At 42.8% G+C, this 21,792-nt stretch overlaps 4 protein-coding genes and 1 non-coding gene across 5 annotated transcripts; 2 read left to right on the plus strand and 3 right to left on the minus strand.

Moving 5' to 3' along the window:
- Nucleotides 1-325: 325 nt before the first annotated feature.
- LOC139908722 (pancreatic secretory granule membrane major glycoprotein GP2) lies at nucleotides 326-6,749 on the plus strand. Its single transcript, XM_071895523.2, has 8 exons — nucleotides 326-434; nucleotides 536-640; nucleotides 3,186-3,346; nucleotides 3,439-3,574; nucleotides 4,840-4,934; nucleotides 5,689-5,857; nucleotides 6,168-6,282; nucleotides 6,441-6,749. The coding sequence occupies exons 1-8, from the start codon at nucleotides 381-383 to the stop codon at nucleotides 6,614-6,616; spliced, it is 1,011 nt and encodes a 336-aa protein (XP_071751624.1). The 5' UTR covers nucleotides 326-380; the 3' UTR covers nucleotides 6,617-6,749.
- Nucleotides 6,750-7,092: 343 nt separating this feature from the next.
- On the plus strand, nucleotides 7,093-12,373 carry fbxo30a (F-box protein 30a). Its single transcript, XM_071896162.2, has 3 exons — nucleotides 7,093-7,208; nucleotides 8,196-10,273; nucleotides 10,408-12,373. The coding sequence occupies exons 2-3, from the start codon at nucleotides 8,258-8,260 to the stop codon at nucleotides 10,609-10,611; spliced, it is 2,220 nt and encodes a 739-aa protein (XP_071752263.1). The 5' UTR covers nucleotides 7,093-7,208; nucleotides 8,196-8,257; the 3' UTR covers nucleotides 10,612-12,373.
- Nucleotides 12,374-14,622: 2,249 nt separating this feature from the next.
- trnal-uaa (transfer RNA leucine (anticodon UAA)) lies at nucleotides 14,623-14,705 on the minus strand. The gene has a single exon. It is a non-coding gene; the product is annotated as a tRNA-Leu (tRNA).
- A 982-nt stretch (nucleotides 14,706-15,687) lies between these two features.
- On the minus strand, nucleotides 15,688-17,947 carry stx11a (syntaxin 11a). The gene is made up of 2 exons (XM_071896150.2): nucleotides 17,709-17,947; nucleotides 15,688-17,034 (listed from the first exon to the last, which is right to left on the minus strand). Exon 2 carries the CDS (start codon nucleotides 17,027-17,029, stop codon nucleotides 16,145-16,147), a length of 885 nt encoding a protein of 294 aa, XP_071752251.1. The 5' UTR covers nucleotides 17,030-17,034; nucleotides 17,709-17,947; the 3' UTR covers nucleotides 15,688-16,144.
- A 294-nt stretch (nucleotides 17,948-18,241) lies between these two features.
- On the minus strand, nucleotides 18,242-20,591 carry LOC139909642 (syntaxin-11-like). The gene is made up of 2 exons (XM_071896827.2): nucleotides 20,418-20,591; nucleotides 18,242-19,459 (listed from the first exon to the last, which is right to left on the minus strand). The coding sequence occupies exon 2, from the start codon at nucleotides 19,455-19,457 to the stop codon at nucleotides 18,567-18,569; it is 891 nt and encodes a 296-aa protein (XP_071752928.1). The 5' UTR covers nucleotides 19,458-19,459; nucleotides 20,418-20,591; the 3' UTR covers nucleotides 18,242-18,566.
- Nucleotides 20,592-21,792: the final 1,201 nt, after the last annotated feature.

The raw sequence follows: 21,792 nt of genomic DNA on the forward strand, positions 1-21,792 counted from the left end.
ACTGTTTGGTCATATGATATATTTTAGAGTAATTGATAGATTGAGGCTACCATCCAGTAGTATATATTGATATTACTGATAACTTGCCTGACCTTTGTATCCAATTGTTCTGATATGTTAGACTACCACACCCATCTGGTACTCCCTGCAGGTTAAAACAAGCCGCACAAATTATTTGCCTAAATTATTTGCTTCCAACCCAGGTCAGTTAGTCTGTAACAGTTTTCAAAATTAGCCGTATCCTGTGTTAAAGTCATTTACATTACTTTTAAATTTTAACAATTTGAATAGAATATTATTTCTGAGTGAGGTTTAACCTGTTTTTATCTTCCTCCTTTCTCTTAGAGCTCAATGAAACTGTCATTTGTACCAACGACCATATGGAGGTTGTTATTCCCAGCACTTTTTTCCTCAACAAAGTGCCTCCAGTTTATGTAAGTGAACGCCAACAAAACTCAAAGTGTTTTGCCTGGTACTTTGCGTACCGACACCCTAAATTATTTCCTTACTTGCTTTCCTTGCTTTGCTTACTTAGGTTTGGGATTTGCATTTAAATGATCCAGAGTGCCGCGGTGTTGAGGTCGGAGAAGACTATGTGTTCAGCATTAAGACAAATCTCTCTGACTGCGGAACTATAATGGTATGACCTACAAACTTTTCTTAAACATTTCCTTAAAAGTGATGTATTCTGTGCAGATTGCTGGGTCAGGCCATGTCCGAGGGATTTACGACTCCAACTAATCAAATTGTGCGCGTGAACTCAGTCGTTTAGAACACCTCTAACAAAAGAAGAAGACACTAGCATGAAGACAAACTACAGTCGGTATCTCCATTATTGGCAACATAAAATCCCCATCATAATAAATTATCTATTTTACGATGTCCATGGTTGTTGTGGGAACTGGCCCCTGTCTGGATCTCTTTAGTGCCAAAAGAGGAGCTAAATTGGTGAGGCAATTGCACTTTACATAACACTAAAAATAACTCGAATAACTTAAGACTAGAAAAGCCACTTTTTTCCCTTGTATGACGCAAGTGTGGACCGTGGGCCTCTGCGTTCAGATCGCCACTATGGAATTAGCTCATAGCAAGCACAATAAGGTGGACAGAGAAAGGCACATACTCTGAGCCCAGACAGAAAGGAGCAGAGAGAAAAGAAGGGGAGTGGCGTGTATTTCAAGGAAGAAGGGTAGCGTTGTTCCTTTTCCCCGTAACAGCCCAGGACTTTATTCAAAGCAGCGGAGGGGTGCCTGAATGGGCCTGTAGTTCTAAATTATCAGGATTTACATGGAAATGATGATCGTGTGTTAAGGTCCAGTGAATAGGCAGGCCATAATTCATTAGCCAACTGATTATTTTCCTCCAGCCACTCTCATGGAGCGCCTGCGCTTCCCAGACGACAATTTCAACATTGGCAAGGCATAAATCCGTACTTCAGAACATGAGTGCCCTTGAATTGCTTGCTTGGAATGCATAGAGGCTTTTCTTGTAAAGCGAGTAAAAGGTTAACACAGCTTTGAAGCGGGAGGAAATCTCCCTGTACCCCACCTCAGCAGTTTTACAAGGCTTTTTGCATAGCAGTTTGAGGGAAGTAAGCCCGCTCTGGATTACATGCTGTTGCTAAAGGAGAAGAATGCCGTAGCTGTCAATCTTCTTTTCACCTTGAACTTAGAACCTTTTAAAACCCACTGTCAGAGAAGAAATGAGTGAATAGTTAGGTTTAGAGGTCGGCCATATCCAATGAAACATGACGGTGCCCTCGGTCGTGTCTCTCTGATGGTTTCGCACCGACACCGAGGCTTCGTATTTCCCTGTGAAAAGTGCAAGTGTCAGTGGGGTTCTCTTGCGCAGTAATGAAGACCTGTTCCCCTCGCTGTAGAAACTAGTCATAGTGGGGGGTTGTGTGTTTACCAAGAGGTAGTAAAAGATGTCTGGACCGTTAGGGCATGGGGCAATTCATCCTGCTCAATAACCACAGGTCCCATCCTCCATTTGCGCTCGACGGGGGCCCAGACAAACCTTGGACACAACCTTTACACCCGTCTCCGTTTTATGGTTTCACCTACGTCAGTAGACAGCAACTGAGCATTGAACTGTATCACTCACATTTACGGTGTGTGAAAGGATTATATCTGTTGAAGTTATGGCTTGGGAAAGAGTGTCCCAAGGTGAGGCCTAAAGGGTGCGGGTACACCACTCTCTTTCATGGGCTACCTGGAGATGTGATGACCTTTCTCCTGTAGCTTTCAATCTGATTCCTATAGCTGGAAGATGCTGTGAAACTACCTCTATCTTACATTTGCCCTACCGTTTGCCCTGCTATTACACTCACCTCACTACAGCTGCAGCCATGATACTATATGCCATGTTTCTCAAATGCTTGTAGCTGAATATTGAATGTTGAATGCACATGTAGTATGTACAGTGATACATATACAGTGTACTGCTGTCTATCATGTCTTACACTTTACCTTTGCACTGTATGCAAGGTACTGCTGGCCTTGCACCATGTAGGATCAGTACTGTGAAACTCTGTAAGTCTCTGCACCAATGTCACCAAGAATTCAGATAATTGTTTGCTGATGACTGTTTCAAGCCAGAAGGGTCAGCCATCCCCTCAGCTTATTATTGTTGGTAAAATTCAGTTTCTCAACTGATGAACGGGCCACTTCAGCCTATGATTGTTTTTGCAGTTCAGCTTCTGAACTGTTGAGCAGGACACTTCAGTCCAGCAGGCTCAGCTGTCCAGTTAGACTACTGTTGAGGCTGAAAGTGAGGTTAGACATTGCTGGAAGTTGTTGTGAACCAGATTAAGTGGTGTTCAAGTGTAGATAAAGGGTAGATTAGTATAGTTCGGTAGGACGGCAGAATTGTTGAGCCGTCTGGAGGTTTCGTGAGCCGAATTCAATGAAACATGTAAGGAGAGGTGCCCACTTGATAACCCCAATGACACACCTACTATCAACTTCCCTTTCCCTTAACACCCAAGCTAGGTTTCTGCATTGGTTCTCAATCCCAATGCCACCCAAAACAGCACAAGGGTTAGTTACATCAGATTGTATAGTGTGTAGTGTATTTGCAAAAAAAGTAAAATTTCGAGACATTTATTGTACATAGCGATTGAAATGATTCTTATTCTAATTCTTTTCCGATTGACCCTCATGTTTGTCTTGTTTTCTCCTTAGGCCTCAGATGATACACACATCATGTTCATCAACACCATACGCAATAACGACTCAGATATCGTTACCAGAAACTACATTAACATAACGTTTGTATGCCGCTACCCCATCAACTACATGGTCCAGCAACCCAACGGTGAAAACATGATTAGAGTGGATGTCAGGTAAGCATTGGTTTCTTTATCTAGAGGACAATAGATCTGTTAGTTAAATTCTTTGGTGTTAACTTGTGGCTCTATAAACGTTCTCTCTATAGAACCATCACTCTGAACACAGAGGATGGGAACTTCTCAGTGTCAATGTTACTGTACAAAGATGAGGCCTTTGAGGACAGGTGGACCACCGTGCCGTCACTCACCCTGGATGACGACATCTTTGTGAAAGTTTTCATGGTAATCTAGTATTCCCTTTCCATAACTATCTTCATTAAAGGGGCACTTCGCCAAAAACAAAGCCGCTTACTATGCAGAAACCTCACACATATCCCCAAACTGTAAATAATCGTCTACATTTGGTTCGAGAGTTAATGAATCTGAATTTGTCTTTCAACTGGAGAGATTCAGACACCAGTTATTCAGTTTGGTGTTAACTACAGCTCAGTGAATGAATAAAAACATTGCTTAGCTTAAAGTCTCACTGAATGATACTGTTGGGAAAATATGGTTCAAGCTAGTTTCAGTTTGTTTCACATGCGTAGGGCTCTTTAGGAATTAAAGAATTTAAAGGAATTAAATAGCACAAAGCATTCCAACTAAATGTCAATTGAACTTAAGACCGAAACAAAAATCTTTCTGGGGAGAATTCATTATACTAGTAGTGAATGGGACAAAATAGAGTTTGATGTATTCTTACTATTGACTGCTATTTTTGGACTTGGTTAAGCATGTTGTTATACTATCTTAAGCAATGTGTTGTGCTGTGGGATGTTCCAGGCCCTCTATAAATGGGAGAAGGGGGACAAAAAAACTGAGTTAGAATGTATTGTGGGTGAAATGCCCCTTTAAGATTAGCCCCAAGATTGTGTATGCAGTACGAATAGAAGTAGGAATTAAAGACTTAGAGAATTGAAAGGAATTAAATGCCAAAACAAAGCATTCCAACTAAATACCAGTTAAACTAAAGACCAAAACAAAAATCTTTCTGGAGAGAATTCACATACTAGTGAATGGGACAAAATAGAGTTTGAAGTATTCTTGCTATTGACAGCTATTTTTGGATCAGGTTAAGCACGTTGTTACACCATGTTAAGGAATATGGTGGGATGTTCCAGGCCATGCTGGAAATCTAACACTCCACCCGTGACTAGACAGTAATTTGAGTGCAGGCCCTCTTCTCCATGTTGTTATAAGAAGTTGATATCAGTGCTTTTATCCACATGGTCTACAAGCCCCCCACTCCCCCACCACCACACACACACACACACACACACAACCCCCAACACACTCCCGCAAGGCCCCTTTCCTCACATCTCCATCTCCTCCCTCACCTACATGAAAGACTTGTGCCGATTCCAAATGTGTCTCTCCAGCTTCCAGAAACCCCTTGCTACAGCTGTTGTTTACTTACTATGAATTAGCATCTGATGACCTACTATGGAAAATTGTTTACCTTGTGTGAAGAATGACTGACCATCGCCCCAACTCCGTGTGTCTCCTAGATACCAGCTCACTTGATGCTGCGTATGGAGAGATGTTGGGCTACACCCACCAGTGACCCGTACAGCAACATTCAGTACACTTTCATCCAGGACAGGTCCGTTTCAAGACAGTTTGAACAAAAGCTGATGTTATTTTACAATGAGCAACCACACCTCTGCAATTTGTAATACTGCATGAATAACAATAATATACAAGCAAATAGCAGCACTGAATAGGAGAGTTTTTATTGCTGTCTCACAGTTTATGCATGCATTGGTGCTTGCAGCAGGCAAGGCATCTGTTTTTTTCACTTGGTGTCTCACAGCTGATAAAAAAAGAATTCTCTCTTTGTTTTTTATAACATCGTATTTAGACGATATGTTGAAACATGCACTGTTGCCATGTTGTTTCATCACACTGGCAAACAGCACTTAGTCCTCTTACGAGAGCGCTGTTGAAATCTGAAATAAGAGAATTAGTTGCTTAGAGAGCTGGCCAGACAACAACTCTCTGGGCCCGGTCATGTGACCGCTGTCTGAGGCCATATGCGTTTCAGTTCAACAGCTGTGCATGCCCTTGACAACCCGGCAGTATTTTGTACTGTTAGCAACGGCATAGCAATGAAATGCAGAAGGATTTCACAATGCCAGAGGGGAAAATACTCAAACAAACCTGTCTCTTGCTGTGTTGAATCACTTGAAAATAATGTTTGCATTATTTTGTTAGCTTTGCAATAAATCACACAAGTTAAATGATTCAGTCTGTTCATGAAATGCTAGAGCTCTCCCTCATCGTTTCTTGCTGTGAATGTACTGTATGGCATTCTACATGTAGATCTCACTACCACCACCCCTCCCTCTCTCGCTCAGCTGCCCGGTGTTGTCAAACGAACAGACACTGACTGTGCTGAAGAATGGCCAAGGTCCAGAGGCCATGTTCAGGATACAAATGTTCAAGTTTGTGGGCAGCTCTTACACCGACGTCTTCCTTCACTGCAACGTCCAGATCTGCCACAACACACCGGGGGTCTGCCAGCCTGTGAGTCAGCTCATGTCATACCCATTCCTCAAATTGGCAGGCAGAGGCCAGTTCAGACAAGCAGCCTATGTGCAGCTTATGTCCTTAATATAGACTCAGCAGCCTAGAATTGTTTTTCAGATGGATGAGCTAGTAGCTAAGCTGCCTTGATGCAAAATCTATGGGGACAGTGGTTCTTATTGTAGTTGAATTAACGCACTGCTTGACAATGAGGCTGTGTTGGCAACTTGTACATGACAATGAGGCTGGTAGCCCCTCTGTTTCTGTCATTCACTGATGTGTTTGCCAACACAACCCTTTGCAAAAACAGAACTGTTCTGGTGAAGATGGATTAGCGAGGATGCGGAGAGACATCCCTCTGTCCCATACAGTATCTTATGGACCAATCAGACGACTTCTGGGAGAACGGGACAAGCCCAGTCTGAGTATGTTCCCACTGATACCTTTTGCACCATCTCTGTGACTCTTATTGAGTTCATGTAGAGTCATTCAAGTGTTCACACTTTCAAAGCCTTGCAGATGCTAGATACTGTATGCAACAATTGATATGCAGAGTGGGATAACTGTCTCCTTTTCTCTGCAGATGCAGGAGGAGTCCCCCCTGTGGAGACCTTTGTCCTCGGAGGGCTGCTTGTTGTCTTGCTGCTGGTCACAGGGGTGTTTGGGAGGCTATGGCTTCGCTCCAGACGTTCCTACCCAGCGCAGGAGGCGCAGCTCACCCTGTCCAACATTCACCACATCTCAGAGGTGGCCTCATGAATCAGGGGCCCTTGCAAACAAACAAATGGACAGACAAACACATGCACGCACACACAAATGTGATTTATGATAATAATGAAAGCCTTGCATATATTTCTCTGTTTAAAACTAATTTCTTGTTTTGTAAGAAAGCAACAAAACGTAATAAAGATTTCTCTAAATGCTGTCCCTGATTCTTTCATTGTAAAAGTACCTATGTGATTTGAATTGCCTCGCAGGAATTTGAATCCATTAGAAAGCCTAATAACCACGCAGAGATGTGTGATGACATGTATAATATCCTCGGGGTATTCCCCAGCCTGTCTATTTCAGTGCGCTCTCATAGGTCTGCGTCGCTTAGCCAAATGTTACTGGTCTTTTGCTTGATGACGTGATACTCTAGCGCCCCACACTTTTATGATCAACACAAACGCCGACTGGCAGAACAGCGAAGGTCTCATATAGCAAACTAGAAACCAGTCACAGCCTGCTCATAAGAAGACTTGAGTCTGTGACAGTGAGCTGTTTTTGTAGGTCTAGTTTTCGCGTTATTTCTGAGAGTTGAGGTAACGTCAAAGATAATAAAAGAGGCTTGGATTGCCCCTTTATTCGGGTAAGCAGTTTTCTAAAAGCTAACTTATCAGCTAACTTAGCTAGCTAGCCACTGTAGCTGCTAGCTAATGCTAGCTTGCTGGCCATGTTGTTGATGTTGTTGTGCTTTTGTGTAACAAAGTTTTGTGTCCCATCAGATCAGCTTCGTCAGTGGCGCAATTACCATGCAAACGAGCTTTTATATGTTAAATAAGTTTCATTCGTTATCCCTAAGATAAACTTTTGTTGTTAATTGCCAGAACCAACTGCCGGTCCTGTTTGTGTTTTTAGCTGTTTGCTAATTTGCCAGCTACGCTTGCGTAATTTAGCTAGCTGTTGTTGGCCATGGCTGCAGTGACTTGGACAATGGCTCTTGTGTGTGGCACTGCGGTTTGGACTTTGGGCTTGCAACATCGCTGTGGTTCTTTAAATTATTATTTGGCGTATTTCAGTTAGTTAGACACATCATCTTACAAATCCCTTAACACAAGTCTAACCAACCTCAGAGGTGTTTAACCTCATGGGTCTATTTTTGCTGTTAGGCAAACAGTCTGCATAGCATGTTCAAATTCTTAAGGTTTTGTTGTCAGACTTGTCATCAAGCAACATGAATGGACAGTTGCTTCTCAGAGTCAGAGGTGAGGGGTCAAGTGTACCCTAAGTGTGACCCTGGTGTGACCATGTAACCTAAGAGAGGAGTGTTGTGAAATGTTATTGAACAGCTTAAAGATTTAGTAAACATGTTTTTGAGAGTACATGTCTAGGAATTAAGTCACAGAATACTCTTAAGGCATGAGACTTCACGTGTTTCACGTAGGAGGGTTGCAGAGATGTCAGTGGGACAATGTAACGGTAGCATGGTATGATAGCTGGCCTTTCACATGGTTATATGTCCCAACACTTGACTGCTGCCCTGGCTTACAGCATGAAAAAAATTGATGGTTACGGAGGCATCAGTGCAATTTCTCAAGATTTATGAAACAAGTATTTTTGCTTGCCTTTGTTTCAGGGTTGAAAACGTCACCCCTTTTTCCTGGAAGCACCACTTGGACAAGGAGCAACAGCGTGAAAATGGAGAGCCTGCACACCCACTGCCTTAAGTGCATCAATAGAAGATGCATGACAAGGCCAGAGACGGGTGTTTCCTGTGACCTCATTGGCTGTCCTCTTGTCTGTGGGGCAGTTTTTCACGCATGCAAAATAGAGGAACATCGTCTACTGTGTCCATATGAAAGGGTGCCTTGCCTAAATAGCGGATTCGGTTGTCCATTCACTATTGCTAGGATCAAGATGGCAGAACACCTTGAGACGTGCCCAGCAAGTGTGGTGTGTTGCACTATGGAGTGGAACCGCTGGCCTGTGAGCTATGCTGATCGCAAGTCCTATGAAAACTTGAGCAAAGACTTTGATGAGGTGGAGCAGCTAGACATGGCCTTGGCCCTGCAGGATCAGAGGATGCTGTTAGAGTCTCTGAAGGTGACAACCAATGTGTCAAAGAATGGAGATAAGCAAGTTGATGAAAGTGACAAGATGGCCACAGCATCAAGTCTACCAGAGACAATGTTGAGTAATGGAACAGTGGACATGGAAGAAGAGCCCTATAATGAGTTGTATAAGGCCTCAGTGGAGACGAGCAGAAGCTTAGCAGTTGCCTTGGACATCCTCTCTAATTCCAAGGATGTCAATGTGATCGTAGGAAATTTAAATGGGGCAAAGACTGATAAGAACGGAGCGCTTCACAACGGAGAAAATGGTGATAGTCATAGTGATTTTGCCGTTGAGGATGTGAAGAATGTAGATATGAAGGAGAGTGACTCTGATTCAGAGTGTGAGCTCGGAGCAGTAGGTGGAGTGGATTGTGCAGTGGGGACAGATGGGGAAGAGGACGAGATTAGCTGGGTGGAACAAAATGAGTTTGTTGAGTTGTTTGTTGAAGACGAGAAGGATGACATTATCAACGAGCCAATAAATAATTCCTACTATGTCAGGCCAGAGATGCCTTATCATTCCATGCCTGTTGTAGCACTGGAACCCCCTGTGCCCCAACCAGCACCACTTTCACCTCCAATGCCGTTCCTGCTGCCTGAGCATGTGCGAAATAATTTATTACAACACCTGCCCATTGAACTCGGGTATAGATGCCTGGAGCGTAAGCTGCAGAATGTAGAAGTGCTTAGAGGAATGAGTGTGTTTACATTCAACGGACGACGGGCTCTGCTGTCAGACCCTTACTTGTTTCGGGCAAAGATGGAGGACAAGGCAGTAGACACATCTGACTTGGAAGTTGCAGACGACCCCATGGGCCTCCACGGCATCGACCTCATTACCGCAGCTCTGCTCTTTTGCCTCGGTGACTCACCAGGAGGCAGAGGAATCTCAGACAGCAGGTTCGTCGATGGCTACCACATTGACTTTGGTACGCAGACGTTCTCCTTTCCTTCGGCCATTCTTGCTACCAACACCATGGTGGGAGACATTGCTTCAGCGTCGGCCTGTGACCACGCCAGCCCGCAGCTTTCCAACCCGAGCCCCTTCCACACTCTCAGGCTGGACTTGGTGCTTGAATGTGTGGCCCGATACCAAACCAAGCAGCGCTCCATGTTCACTTTTGTGTGCGGGCAGCTGTTCCGGCGGGACGAGTTCTCCTCTCATTTCAAAAATGTTCACGGGGACATCCATGCTGGACTCAATGGCTGGATGGAGCACCGCTGCCCCCTGGCCTACTACGGTTGCACCTACTCCCAAAGACGATTCTGCCCGTCTGTACAGGGTTCCAGAATCATCCACGATAGGCACCTTGGCTCTTTTGGAGTGCAGCCTGGTCTACCCTTGAGAATCGGGGACAACCTCCCAAAAAACACCTGTCGCTTTGGCTCCCAGTGTGACCATCTCAGCAGTCTTCCGTTTGAGCTGTTGCAGCATGTAGCAAGCTTCCTGGACGGCTTTAGCTTGTGCCAACTGTCCAGGGTGTCCCGCACCATGAGAGACGTGTGCGCTAGCCTGCTCCAGATGCGTGGCATGGTCGTCCTGCTGTGGGAGAAGAAACGGCGTGCTGATGGGTCTTCTTCGTGGCAGATAACAGATAAGGTGAGTCCTTGAGTGAGTCATCTCTTGCCAATGTAACAAACACATTATGCAACCGTTAGTCTAGGTAAGACGTACAATAATGTCTGTCGCTGCATGAGAAGTAATGCGTTGATTCTCTGTTGTATGTCAATCAGGTGTGGCGATTCAGCACAGCCTTTGGTACAGTGAATGAGTGGAAGTTTGCCAACATCGCCAGCATGGCTGACCATCTCAAAAAGTGCAAGTTCAACACGATCGCACGTCGGGAGGAGGCAATCCCTCTGCCATGCATGTGTTTCACCAGGGAGCTCACAAAAGAGGGAAGGTGTTTACGTTCAGTCCTCAAGCCAGTAGCATGAGTCACTCTTAAAGATACAGTCAGCTTTTTGGGACTTTCTTAAACTGTCATAACTCAAAGTACAGGTGTATTTTACTCCAGTGTTTACAAACATTAGAAATTTAAGTCTCTTCCAAACCTCAAAATACCTGAGAAACTCATGGTTAGCTGTCATATACTGTTAGTCCTTTTTTGTTTCACAGTGGAAAAACAAATTCTCTCCAATCCCATAAATGACGATGTTAACAAAGCCAGTGGTGGGGCAGTTGTGTTTCAACAGAGGCTGCCATACTGCAATCACAGACTGGGACTATAAACAAGCAAATTAAAGTGCTAGCCTTGTATCTTCCACTCTAATGGATATACTAATACCAATGTACTGAAGATTTACTCTTACATACTCTGACGATGTGTAAATAATCAGATGTTTTGATGTAGAGTTTTTATTTTTATATCAAAAAGTCAGTACTGTGCTGCATTGGAGATGAGAGTAGAGCCTTAACTTATGATACACTTGATTTCTAGTCATGAGGGGGTTCTGAACATCTCACTGAGATTTCTCAACTGCTTCCTGCTGGAACAGTTTACTGGTATCTTATCTTGCACGGTTTTATATCTTACCTTGATACCTAGAGAGTGACCATACATGTTATGCTCGAAGCTCATAGTTTTCATTTAGATTTCATGGCTTTAATTCTGCATTTTAAGATACTGACCAAACATCAACTGTACACATTGCATGCCATTTTTAAAGGCTGAACATGTTCAATGTAGCTGTTGATTTCTCTTAACCAGCATAAGCATGCCAACTCCATTTTGACTATTTGGATGTTGGGTGTGTTGTGATTCAGCAGGTGGCACTGAAGCCACTGTTTGGAGAACAAAGGTGGTGGGCCATCTACCTTTACGCCTATCTCACTTCTGACAAATGTGCGGGCATGTTGTACAGGGTGGGACTAGCCACCAGCCAAATGGCAATAAATGTTGGCTGTGGTTGGCAAGTTTCTTTATTCTACCAGCTACTTTGACAGGTAATCAGCCTTTGTGTGGAGGTTACTTTCTATTCTAAAAAGCAGTTTGGCTGGTAAAATAGTAAACGTACTTGGTGAATTTTGGAATCCAGCAGCGACTGTGGCTAGTGGGCAAAAAGCTTGGTGTCTTTCCCTTATGTCAGACCTCAAAACCCTGCAGGCCAGGTATGAAGAAATATAACGGGCACATGCTTCCCTCTGGTAATGAGCATCACTAATTATGTTCATATTTGTTATTTATCATGGTTGTATTTTTAACCTTTTTTTTTTTTGGCACTACATGTCCACTGTGTTCAAATGTTGTTAGTGTCTCAGGGTTGTAGCATGAAGCTGCGTCAATAAGTGCTGGCCATAACTAGCAGTAAATTGTGTGTAGTCTACAAAATTGCTGAAAACTACGCGATGAATTGTCAGCTACTTGATTATTGTGGGGTCTTAGAACTGACTGGTGTACCACTCAGTATTGTAACCTAATTGTGTGTATTGCAGTGCTGGACTAACAATTTACATGTCTTCAAGAGATGTTTGTCATCCATCAGCGTCCTAATGTTTTTATGTGAGTAACTGAATTAGGCTGTCAGCTGAAATAATTGAATGTGCCGTTAAAACATGAAGTCATCAGTCTTGTTTAACTCCTATAATTATATTTTTGGATATTAGATCTTTTTAGTTTGGATAAAAAAATGCGGTTTAACAAGGTGTGAACATATATGAAACATTTTGTTCCCTTATGTGAAGAATAGCTGCAAAAGGTTTTGCGATGTTGTGTGCGAAATAGGCTGAAATTGACACTGAAAAATAACCAATAATTGGTGAGAAAAGTGGAAAGGTTTTGATATTCTTTGAAAAAGTTTTTGTGTGTTTTTGTTTCATATTTTGGAAGAGTTTGTTGTAAAGCCCAAACATTATTTGAACTCTAAGCTATCTTTTTATTCTTTTAAGACCCTCCTTGTTTGTTTTATTTCTTCTTTTTTTTACTGGTACTCTTATTTGGGATGACAAATTTGCCTCTGTAAGATTGTCTAGGTTTGTATTTGAAATATTGATTTGCACATGATGGTATGTACTGTAAATCATAGTGCTGGGGGTTGATTTTGCTCAAATAGTGGGAATTGTTTTCCCTCGTGTTCTGCATGTGAGTGAGATGTCTTTGGAAAAAAAATTATCATTCAGCCCAATCGCATACTCTTTTATACCATTTATTTCTCAGCGTCAGTGCATCGGGGTTAGTACATTTTCATAAAAACTGTTACATGCTTTTTTTTTTACTTGTATCATAATTGACTCCAGTTTGAACTGATCACATGTTTAGGTGCACACTCCATGCCCTCATTCTTCAGGCTTAAGCCTTTGAAATGTGTGAATGGATTGGGGACCTGAGCATTAACTCAAAGGCAATATCTTGGTCTGTTGGGGTTCACACATAAACTTGCAGCAATGACACAAATATGGCATATTTCAACTGTAGCACAACTTTTTTTTTTTGGTTTTTAGGGATGGCAGCAGTCTTTACAGGTGCCTGGAGTGTATCAACATTTTCATCAGCATTAAAAATTTAAGTTTTCACTCATGCTGAAGTGTGTTTTCATCCGAGTTATGCCAGCATCATAGTTTGACTGTCTGAAGCATTTTAATAAAGAGTCTATCAGTTTTTAAAAGTCGCTTTTTGACCTTTATTGCAGCCATGTGCCATCGAGGCCCAAGTCTATGCAGGTTTTCATTTCCAAGAAACACCAGCTGATTTCACAAGTTCTAAATTTCAGAATATCCTGGACAAATTTACAATGTACTGATTCAAGACAGAAGTCGTTTCAGTAATAGGTGTATACTTACCAAAATGCCCTGTTTGTTACGGTCTTGCATTGCCTGTGATGCCTCTACAATTCCCAGAACTTTCCCAGATATTCCCCAGTGTGGGATTAATATTAAGTACTGCTACTGCTGCTACTACTAGTTCTCCTCACTGGTTGAAGTTGTGCTAATCAGTGAAATCAGTGGTTGGAATGAAAACCTGCAGACTCAACTACTACTTTGTTGCATTGAGAAAAAAAATGTAAGTGTACCAGTTGAATGCCAACAAGTCCCCCAGTTTACAGCTAGATGGTGCCAGAGCGGCATATCTTCATAAATTGCTTGTCTTCATAGTTCCTGTATAATAACCCGTCTGTCCGAACAGAAAAGCCCCTTTTCCTATTGTCCTTCAACTGTGATAAAACAGGATATGGTTTTGTTTTAGATCATGATTTAAGTTATTTTTAGATGATGCAGTATCTGCATAGCGAGCCATAAATGCAGGATAAATGCGTTGAAATGTTACCTGAGCTACGTCCTGCAATGTAAGTGCCATAAAATCACTGTTTCAAATGGAAACGAAACTTAAGCATAACCCTATCTGACAGTTCTGGCTTCACCATAAGCTGCGCTCGGAGAGGGAGAACAATTGAGTCAGGTGTTGTGGCAAAATGTGTTTCACCTTAAAAAAAAAGGTGTTTCCCCTGGCGGTGTACCCTCGTCTCGTGTTGTGTTGTTGACCGCAGAACAACTGCGGGTGACGCGCGCCTAATAAATGATAAGCAGACACATTTACAGACTGACAACTTCACTGAAGAATCAATGGATGCGTGTGGTTTGAGGTAATGAGATCAAAAACACGCGTGATTTCCGTCCCCTTTTGAAAAGCCAGCGTGAGGAAAACCATCAGCAGAAAACGGAATGATTTTATTTTCCTTCCTTTCCTGGCGCGAGATCGAGGCGAAGAAACACAACCAGGGGAATCACATTTTTTTTTAGGGGGATAGAAATTCTGTCATAACACCCTGCTGTTGTGTTTTTTGCAGAATCCTCAGCTGCGACCACACAGCGGCGGGGATAAGCTGTCGCAGTTGCAGCGGTTGATCTTCCAAACCAACGATTGGGCCTGATACAATACAACCAGAGTGATCAAAGCGCTTGTTTCCCTTGGTTTCACTGTACAGTTTGTCTGATTAAAATTTCCGCAGTTGTACCAGGAGTGGGGTTCGAACCCACGTGGACAAATGTCCATTGGATCTTAAGTCCAACGCCTTAACCACTCGGCCATCCTGGTGGGTGTATGTTGCAGGGGGACAATATACATTTAGTAAAGGTCAACAAACATAAGAATAACAGGTGGAGTTACCTAGGTAAACAGACGACATCACAGAGCAAATAAAGCTAGCCCTGCTGCTAGTCGATGCAGACCACACGCCATATAAGGCTATGTTGAAAGTTTTAATTCCAGTTTGGTACCCATTTCAACACTGAGTCATTGTGAAAACATCCAGTGGTGTAACTGATGTAGATGAGGATGGTCTGACACAATTCCTATAGCTTCCAAAGGGCCAGTTTGAGCTTAAGGAACAATACTTTAACACTACTAGTCCCTTATAGCTGTGGTTCAAAAAGAATGGGTCTGGGAATCCCCCCATGGGTACTTCATGGATTGCCACATACAGCAAAATGAAGACCATTTTAATTTCACTATCATTTCATTTAGACTACCACACAGTACAATGAAATACAAGTAGTATTGTGACCACAGTTTTCACACTCTACTCTGTTGTCACGCTGCCTCGGGACAGAAGACCATTGTCTGTATCTATTTAGATGTCCTTATGTAGCCTATATGTAAAGTCCTTATGTAAGTTTGAGAAACCCTATCCTATAATGCTGATCTGACTGACTCTGGCCCTGTGTGAGTGCTCCTCAATGTACTCAGGCCAGTTAGGGAACCATAGGATTGGGGATACTATTGCTCACACTGTTCCACTGCTGACAAGTAGAGACAACAATATAAGGAGGTCTGAATTGTTGTGAAGCAGACCTTGAGAAAGAGCAAGCCCTGGTCTGGTTGTCAACATCCATACCACTGGGTAGCCAACATAGAGGATAGTTGCACAATGCATACAAATCAATCTTGTTTCCTCAGCTAGGCTAACCACAGAGGCTATGTTGTGTTCACTTAATTTCTAAACCTTGTGTGTGGCAATGGTTGAAAAAACAGAAAGAAAGAATACACACTCACATAGTCAAAACTATACATTTAAAAAGCCATTGTAAGGCATTTATTTAGAATTGTAAAATCACATTTTATATCACTTAAATATGTCATGTACAGAAACATTTGCTCTTAAAAAGCAAACTTAAAGCCATCAGTTCTAGTACAAAGCTGAGAGCTACTATAACTAAATTCGTGCTTAGATATTTGTACAGTAGTCATGCAAACACTGTTCTCATTGATGATCAGGAAATGGAACACCGTATATATATCACACTGTACACATTTGCATATGGACTTGTGGTTTGTAGACACTAGGCCTTTTCTGAGACCAGCTCGGTGAGGACATTGATATGAAATACACAAACCAAAGCATAACATTTAAGGCATAGTTGCATAGGAAGTTGATTTGAATCAAGCAGCTCTAAAAGATATTCTCATGGCTATGGGGACACTTTAGATGCGAGAGTAAGATCTCCACTTGAGAAAAAAATAACACTGATACTGTCTCAATTATTGCAACAAGGGCAACAACAACATAAGAGACGTCTGCACGGATTACTCTTCTTGTACTTCAAAGCCTTCTTGATGTGAGCTGTGGACTTGACAACATAGTCCTGAGTAGCACATACATTTGATTCTATGTTGTCCATCATGCAGCCCTGCTCCTCCACCAGCAGGGCCAACTGGAAGAAGAGGTCATGAATGTCCCTGATGCGGCCCTCCAGCTCAAGAAGCTCCTTGTGGCGATTCTCAATCTCTGTGAGAGCGGAGCGGGCAGTCCTCCCTTCGATGAGGAGGTTGTCCGAGAACACGTTCCACTTGCCCGTTTCGATCATCTCGTCTATCTGCTCTCTGCTCACTTCCTTACCCATGATCTCCGCTTGCCTCTGGATGCGGGTCTTGCAGTTTTCCCTCTGGACCATTTCAGCCTCGTTGTATTCAGACATGGCATCGTGGAAGGCACTGGTCAGGCAGACGTACTGCGAGCGCACCATGCGCACCAGAGCTGAGCACTGCCCGTGCTCTTCCTCCAGCTCCTTGCTCCGTTTCCCCAGCTTCTCCAAACGAGCATAAATGGCCTCCCCTCTGGCCTTGATGTCACGTCCCAGAGCATTGGAGTCTCGTTTGATGCTGCTTATCCGCCTGACAGACGTGAGGAATCTCGTGTTCTGCTTTCCGAGGCGTTTCACGTCCATTTTGAGCAGGGAGATCTCCTTCCGCATCAACTGGGCGTCCTTGAAGATGCTGTCCATCACGTCCTCTCCATCAAAGACAATGGCGTGTTGCTCCAGGTCGCCCTCATCCTCAGCGGTGCGGTGCTCCTCAGGCCTGCTGGACACCGCTGCAGGCTTGGGAGTGACACTCTGCAGGTCACACAGTCTGTCCCTCATCTCACCTGCAATGAGAGCGAGGAGCTTTACTGATAAGAAACAGTTATGGACACATCTCCATCACCATCTTGTTTTAGTCAGTCTTGCATAAAAGACAGCCTTACTATGTCAATTAAATATTATCACCTAAGGGGGGCATTTTTTCCATTAAACTCTCTCTCTTATCTAGCATCCGTTTTTGAAATACTCTAAATGTAACTTCTAAAGAGAGATGGATAAACTCTTCAAAAGGAAACTGATACTTCCTCTGAGTCGTGACGTCCTCCTCGCTAACACAACACATAAATTACAGGGCGTTGACTTTGATATCTGGACAGTTATTTCCTATTAAGACCAACTGTTACACAGAGTTCAGTATAATTTCCTATTAAGACCAATTGTTACACAGGGTTCAGTGTAATGCAGTTATTGTTCTTAAAGTGTTTTACAAAAGGAAACATGCCACAGACTAACACATCTAAAAGCATCCTTGGCTATGACACATCAAAATCATGAGCACACAGACACGTCCAGCTTATGAAAAGGAGAAACTTGAACAAACTATCTTCTTCATAGAAATCAACCTGTAGGCCTGTGGCACTATGGCAAAGTCTGAGAATCTGTTGATCGATTATGTGAGCCTATATCAGCCCTAAACCGATAATTAATGAACATATAGATAAGTACACATGAAACATACCTGATGTTAGGTTCCAGCAGTCCTATAAACTCGCCAAAGCAGAAGAGACGAGCACAGAAAGAAGCATTTCCCCTTTTCGCTCCGTGATATTACCAAGTTTCAACATGTACAGGAGTCAACCCACATCATGAGATCCCGCAGACAGACTCAACTACTGACTAACACGACGCAGCCTGCTGCAGGTGTTAATGCGGAAGATCACGCCTTCTCGTTTGGTTTCACCCCACATTTCACACACTTTACCACTTTTTGGGTTGATGACCTGGAAGGTGGAAATCCACCAGTCATCTCCTCGTCGTTCTTTTTTTTTTTTTTTTATATATAAAACCGCACAGGTAACGAGCCTTTGCGCATTTGGCACTTGCGTGTAAACCGTTCGTTTTGGATCTTCTTCATCCTCACTGCCTTCCGATTTGTGAATGGGTGACCATGTAATTCATACCCCGTTTAAATAAACTTTTTTTTTTTATATGTGTTAAGTGTCAGCTTGGCGAATGAAGAGCTACACGTTTATTTTCTAATTTAGTTTTTATCACTATTGTCAAATCATGTGAGTCATATTCCACTAATAACATTAATATACAAAAATAATCAATAGACCTAATGATCATAACATGTAAAGCAGCAACAAAACAGTTTCTTGAAGGTATTGTTCTTGTATTATAGGCTTGTAGTGTAGCTTTTTCCAAATGGACTCGAGGTAGACCTAGTTAATCCAACTAGACCTAATGGTCATTACATGGAGAGCAGCAACAAATTCATGTCTCAAGGGATTGTTTCTGTATTTTACAGTGTGTCTTTCACCACGTGGACCAGAGGTAGACCTGCTTAATGCAACTAAACTGGCCCTCACTAAACCTAATTTTTATAACATGGAAAGCAGCAACAAAATAGCTTCTTGAAGGGGTTGTTTTTATCATAAGTAGTGGCATTTTCCAGATGGACAATGGCATCCTGGATGGTTGCCTCAGTGTTTTGGACATTGATCTGGATGTTTTCGACGGTTGCCCCCTGCTCCTCTGTCAGCACAGCCACATCCAGGAACAGTTCCTGGATCCCCTGGATTCGCTTCTCCAGCTCCTGCAGCTCCTTGTAACGGCTCTCAATCTGTTTGAGCGCTGAGCGGGCCGTCTTCCCCTCCGCCTGGACGCTGAACACGTTCCACTGCCCGCTCTCCATCACCTCCTCCAGCTCCTCCTCGCTGACCTCTCTGCCCACCACCTCCATCTGCCTCTGGATCTGCCTCTTACAGGCCTCCCTGTGGCTCATCTCTGTGTCATTGTAGTTGAACATCACCTCCCGCAGAGCGTTGCTGAGACACTGGTACTGAGTTCGAGCGATGCGCGCCACCGGGTCGGTGCTGCCACGCTGGGCCTCCACTTCCCTGCCGAGAGCGTTCATCCTGTGCAGCCGCTGCAGCACAGCTTCTCCCCTGCGTTTGATATCTGCCCCGATGGCACTGGAGTCCCGCTTTGTGGCGTTGGGGTGAGAAGTGTTGTTCAAGGTCTGGTAGTGCACATCCCTGAGGTCACTGATGTCGTGTTGGATCTGCTGGATCTCGAGGCGTATCTGCTGGGCCTCCTGGAGGACACCGTCCAGGTCCTGGTCCTGGTCCAGGTCCTGGACAGGGTTTGATGCTGCTGACGCTGCTGCTGCTTCTTCCTGCTCTGACAGGTCCTCCAGTTCCACTGTGCTGAAAGCCTCAGAGTCATTCTGCACCTCTTGCAGGTGCTTCAGTCTGTCCCTCATATCTGAGAGGACAGATGACACAAAAAGAGAGAGCGAGACAAAGAGAGAAAGATTTCATGTGGGTGTGAGAAAGTGCCTCAATTTATCATTTTATCATGTATGAGAGATAGAGAGAAAAGGAGACATAAAAAAGACAAAAATTGCTCACCTCAAAAGAAATAAACAATGAAAGAGAGAGAGAAACTTATTGTGGGTGTAAGAAACAAGCTTGCACTATTCCTGTTTTTAATGTTTCCTCAGTCATGATTGAAGACCTTCATACATCTCATGCACAATCTTGCCAAAAGCAGTCAAATATAAAACTTTTGTGATCAAAACATTTAGCAAATATGAATATTTTCTATCTGTCCCCCTTTTCGGTATCAAGTAATCTCCGATGAATGCACTTGATCTGCCATGACATTTAATCTCTCTACAGAACTCACCAAACACGTTTTCCAATCTGAGAGAAAATCTAAGTTCGTATGAAAACATTTCAGCTTGTACATATGATTTGGTTTGAAATAAGTGTAGGTACTTCAAGTTTAAGTGTTTTCATTGACACCAAGCAAATACATATCCACCAAAAGATACAGAATCAGTAACTCTGAACAGCCTGACATACAGCAGTCATCAACCACCGACACAAAGAGGAGGAAGGAAATACTCAGTCGTGTTAATTGATTTCTACAACATTGATTTTCCTCATGAGAATGAGAGTTCCAAATTGCTTATTTCCTTTTAGGAATATCAGCTAAAATGTCTCTGAATTGTAACCAGGTACACAGGAGATAAATCATTTTTCATTGTATTCAACAAAGGTTTTCCCAGGAGAGTTGATGAAAAGTGGGCCTGATTTTGCAATTTCTCGCCTACTACTATATTTTCAGTTCAGAAATGTGATCCAAAAGGGGCATCACAGGTGAACTTAATTAATATGGTATATGCAAAATTATAATCACAGGCTTAATTTGATTATACCTTGTTTGTATTGCAGTTAGTTCCCAGATGTGCTTGGTATCTGCAGAGGGCTTGCAGATATTTCTTCTCCTTCTGTAGTACAAAACGATCATGGATATGGCGTTCAATCCAGTATGCAGTGCGGTGGTTATGGAAAGAGTGAGTGAGTTTTTAAGAAGTTAACCATCATCATTGATACACCTGCTTAAGAGGGAAGATTTTAAGACACAAGCCCTTCTGCATTCCTCTTACATCACATGGAAGCATGGAATGACGCACAGTAAGTTTAAGCCATGCCTCTTTAGTATTTACCATGAAGATGACGACTGATATACTGTATATACGAGTATAAAGCTCATCTGCTTTAAAGTCATTCCTTAAACAGTTGTAAATTAAACCATGGTAATCATATGACTTCTTAAAAATTCTCCAGGCATCTGTCATTTTACTTACTTTCCTTTTGATAGATTTCTAAGATGTTTTTTATGTGCAATAACACAATATGTCATGAAGGACTGTGAAAAGAGACTATAAATCCTTCAATGTTCAGCTAAGGCCTCATAGGAAAAAAAAGCGAATACGACTAAGATAACATCAACTAGCACAGATGTCACACACTGACATTGGGCACCAAAAGAATGTGAGAAATAAAGAGGAAGTATTTGCGATATCTTCCAAAGGGGTGGAACTGAAAAAGTTAATAGATGATAAAACACGATGACGTTACAAACTGCCTGGACGCAGAAATCAGTCTGCTTTGCCATTTGTTGGGTAATACTTACTGTGACCTTTCATTACAGTTATTATAAATTGACATGTGATAGAGGGCTCATACTTATAAAACATTTAGTGAAACTACCAACTGTCAAGTGATTCTTTAAAAATCATATGATTAATGTGTCATCATTTGTGCTGAGTATCTGTCATGCAGCCAGAAAAAGAAGCTGAAATGTTAGTGGAACAAGGAAGGTAAATGGTAAGTTTATGTGTAGGAAGTTGCATGACACAGTCATCTCCACACGGCCAGCAACGGTATGTGATTCGTAATTTCCATCGGCCTCCATGAGTTTGAAGAAGTCTCGCTGCGCTTCATTTCTCAGAGGGGATTTTCAGCAGTGAGGTCTCACCAAACTGGAGGCATTGCCGTTCACACATGCTCCTTGAATGAGTAATGGACACTTTATTCAGAAGAAGAAGAAAAAAATAGCATGCCTGAAACCACCAGCCTTGAAACTTCCCTCAATAAACCACAAAGCGAGCATCAGATAAATGTACAAGTAATCTTTTTTTTCTATTTCGGTGACTCGCCTTTTGTGTCAGGCACCTGGTCAGGATGGTCATGGGATGTTCACACACTTTACCTGATTGCTACTTTACTCTGACTACAAAAATGATT

This window comes from Centroberyx gerrardi, chromosome 17, assembly GCF_048128805.1.
Source record: "Centroberyx gerrardi isolate f3 chromosome 17, fCenGer3.hap1.cur.20231027, whole genome shotgun sequence".
Classification (NCBI taxonomy): domain Eukaryota; kingdom Metazoa; phylum Chordata; class Actinopteri; order Beryciformes; family Berycidae; genus Centroberyx; species Centroberyx gerrardi.